Below are 3,943 nucleotides of genomic sequence, written 5' to 3'. Positions count from 1 at the left end.
CTAAGCAATTATTTATATTAATATCAAATTCTATACTTGAAGTCTTATTAAAAGAGTTGACTTTGAAAATTGTGAGAGTTTAATTAATTAAAATTCGCGGGGAAGCTTATTTTACACGCTTTCGGCGCAAAAATACCGGAAAACTGATCTGATAAGGATAAACTAGTGCAAGTAATTAAACAACAATCGTTATCGATAACAATATAGAGAAGAAATGTTGTAAAAGCGTAGACATTAACTTTGTTCAAATTTGTCACACAATATTTAATTTTAATAACGACTTGATTAATTAATTATAATTTAAAATAATGTTTACATATCGTAAATTGTTTTAGAAAAATAACTTTTTAAAGTTTCTCTGTTTATTATAATTTTCTGTAAGTTCTTCGTTTTAATATAAAACCTTTCAAAGTTCATTCGAACTTTATGTATACATGTGCGTAAACGTTGATTTGTTCATTAATTAAAAACGATTGAACTGATTGATTCAATTTTTTTTTTTTTTTTTTTTTTTTTTTTAAAGCAAGAACAATAGGCTTACAATTCCATGCAGTAAATGTTAATTAAAAGCTATTAGTTTTAATGAATTTCTACTTTATTTGTTTTTTTTTTTTGTTATTTTTTAATCAAATATGCATATGAATCCTTTTTTACAGCTCTTACCTTTACCGCCGAACCCCAAGACACAGTTGTACCGGAAGGTCATTCTGCTCTACTGCAATGCGTCGGCATAGCACAATTTGGTAAAAAGAAAGTCTTACCACATATACGATGGCGTGGTCCCGATGGCCAAGATTTGGGTATCGTAGGCGACACTTTTCGGAATCAATTAAAAAACGGTTCTCTGTACATCAGCTCGGTGGAAGAGAACCGAGGATTAACGGGGTCTTATCAGTGCCTACTGTCAGTAGAAGGTATTGGCACTATAGTCAGCAGACCAGCTATTATATCGATAGCGCGTTTACCTGATTTAAATCAAGATTTCATTGAAACTTATTTACTGCCAGGCCAAACGGCCTATTTCCGTTGCATGATTGGTCAGTTGCAAAGCGGTATTAAGCATTCAGTGCAATGGTTTAAAGATGAGTTGCCATTACAAGTGGATAAGCTGCGTATGGTTATACTTCCGAATGGTGCTTTAGAAATTGATGAAGTAAAATATGGCGATCGTGGTGTTTACCAATGCAATGTCACTTCAGGCGGAGTGTCACGTTTAAGTAGTAAAACACATTTAAATATAAAAAAACTCAACGATGCTAGTGAAAGTCCGGTTGCTCCCTCATTTCTCGTTGGCCCTTCGCCTCAAACCGTGAAAGAAGGTGATGTGGTTACCTTGGATTGCGTAGCCAACGGAATCCCTAAACCTCAAATCAAATGGTTGCGCAATGGTGAAGAATTAGATTTAAATGATTTAGATTCGCGTTTTTCGATCATAGGAACCGGTTCGCTACAAATATCTTCAGCCGAAGATATTGATTCGGGTAATTATCAATGCCGCGCCAGCAATACCGTCGATTCATTAGATGCCCAAGCCACTGTACAGGTGCAGGTACCTCCTAAATTTATACAGAGTCCACGCGATAAAAGTGCCTACGAAAAAGAAGAGTTAGAATTAGAGTGCGCAATACGAGGAAAACCGAAACCTATAATTAGATGGTTAAAGAATGGCGATGCGATTACACCGAACGATTACATGCAAATGGTCGGCGGTCACAATTTAAGAATATTAGGCCTTTTACAATCGGATGCTGGTATGTTTCAATGTGTCGGCATTAATCCAGCCGGTAGTGTGCAAGCAGCTGCACGTTTAAGAATTATACAACCAGGTGAGTTGAAATATATTTTATAGTGACTCACTTATTTACTGTAGATTTCAATCAGTTAGAAACTTTGCGAAACTTGTTAAAACATATAAAAATATATCTAAACGCTTATGAAGATTGTAGTCCTGTATCCCTTCCAAGTCATTAGCCTTTTAAATCCCACATCCAATCTAAACTTTAGAATTTTTTCTTTTATGTTACAAGAAAGCTTTGACAACTTGCAACCCTGACGTTCAAATATGTATATCGCTAAACTAAAAAATTTGTAAATAGACATCAGTGTTTAATAATACTTAAAAAAAAAAAAAAAATGATTAAAATTTAAAAATGTAGTAATCAAAATATTTATTTCAATATTAATTCATCATAAAAGCTTTTGTTATTTCTTCTTAGCATGAATATAGAAAATCTACTACTAATTTTTAAAGAAAAATTATTGATTTCTCTTGTCAATATAGTTCATACTAGACTATCCATCAGAAATCTCGTAGAGTGTATATTAGATTCTTAAATGAGCGAGAAAATATCTCCGCTTAAGACGTTTGTCTGCGTAAGAGATCCTTCAAGTTTTAAAAATGCGCCAAGAAAGTTCAACTTGAGTTCTTGCGTTCGTTCACTTTTGAAAATGAGAGACGCCAGATCTTTCGGTCAATAACAAATGCTCGCAAGTTGGAAATTATTGATTCCGAAATGTAAATATTATGGGCGATTGGCGCCGTTGTTAAATGTTTACTTAATGTTATATTTTGTATTAATTTTTTATTTTCTTTTTTAATAATTTTTTTAAATTTAATTTCTTTTCTTTTTCATTTCTTTTTTCATTTCTTTCCAATATGTAACATAATTTATTGCTCCTCTGCACAATCATTTTCCGTTTTCCTCCATTTTCCATACCATTAAACCAATCATTCACACAAAAACCCCATCATAAGGCAAATTATTAAAAATGAAAAATTCCCGTAAATCTCAATCGCAAACAATGAAATCATTGCAAACTGAAAAAGAGAAAAATCGTAAATTTAATAAATTCCAACAAAGTGCATTACGTACTAAATCTGGTAGTGCCAGTGGTGGTGATAGTGTTAGTGGCAATTCTATGGAATCCACACGAAACATTTCAAAAAGTGCTTTAGACAGTTTACTCTCACAAAAGGGTAATAAAAAATTTCCCAAAATTTCCGAGCAACCATTAAATGATCGCGATTACGAGGCATTTAATGGCGACAGTAACGACGACTTAGAAGACAATGATGATGATTTATTACCCATTAGTATACATGATTATGATAAGTCATTGCAAAACGATAATAAAAGCAATAATAATGACGATTACGATGATAATGATGATAATGATGATATTGACGACGACGATGACGATGATACTGGGACAAATCAGGAATACATTATTGCGTATAAACATGGTGATGATCCAAATAAAATTTTAAATTCTTGGTCAAATAAAAAGAAATTAACAAACTACAACAACGATGACAATTATCCTGCTTCTTCACCTATTTCCAATTTACCACAACAAACCTCCTCCTATTCATCTATAGATTTAGAGCATCTTGAGAATTCTGGCATTGATGCTGGCACTAATGTTGATAGTAGCACCGCCACAAAGTCGTCCACAAAGGCTAATGCAGCGCTAATGAATCGCTTACCAGGACCACCCAGAAATCTAGCCGCGCAAATTATTAAACCACGATTCGTGACCATAAGTTGGTCAGCGCCCATGAAAAATTCCGACGAAGTGGTCTCATATACCGTATACTACAAGATGAGCAGTAGCGAGAGGTAAGTTCAAATAGCTTATACTTGTTTTCAAATAATTCTAATCAGTTTCGATTATCTATCTATAAAAGAGAAAGAAAGTCAACTAGCATAGCATGTGTTGAGATCCGAAACAAGAGCATAGATGAATAGCGAAAATCTTTCAATTTTTTGTTATTATGTTCCGACAAAAACCAGTTGAAAGTATTGTTTTGGCACATTAAATAAAGGTGGAAAATTTGGTATGGATCGAACCATTTCTTATACCCTGGCCCCCTCATACAAACCAGCTTAGCATATTATATTCTTTATTATATAAATGTATCAAAAATATGCATTCATCTCCC

At 33.5% G+C, this 3,943-nt stretch overlaps 1 protein-coding gene across 1 annotated transcript; it reads left to right on the top strand.

Annotated features, from left to right (window-relative positions):
* Positions 1–649: 649 nt before the first annotated feature.
* Positions 650–3,838, top strand: LOC119644429 (neogenin-like; the record flags this gene model as incomplete). The annotated part of the gene is made up of 2 exons (XM_038043979.1): positions 650–1,826; positions 2,756–3,838. Coding segments are annotated over 2 exons (2,046 nt in total), but the record flags the coding sequence as incomplete, so codon positions are not given.
* Between the last annotated feature and the right edge of the window lie 105 nt (positions 3,839–3,943).

Source organism: Glossina fuscipes, unplaced genomic scaffold, assembly GCF_014805625.2.
Source record: "Glossina fuscipes isolate IAEA_lab_2018 unplaced genomic scaffold, Yale_Gfus_2 116792, whole genome shotgun sequence".
Lineage (NCBI taxonomy): Eukaryota > Metazoa > Arthropoda > Insecta > Diptera > Glossinidae > Glossina > Glossina fuscipes.
The sequence above is the reverse complement of the archived record's forward strand: the minus strand, read 5'-3'. Positions and strand labels throughout refer to the sequence as shown.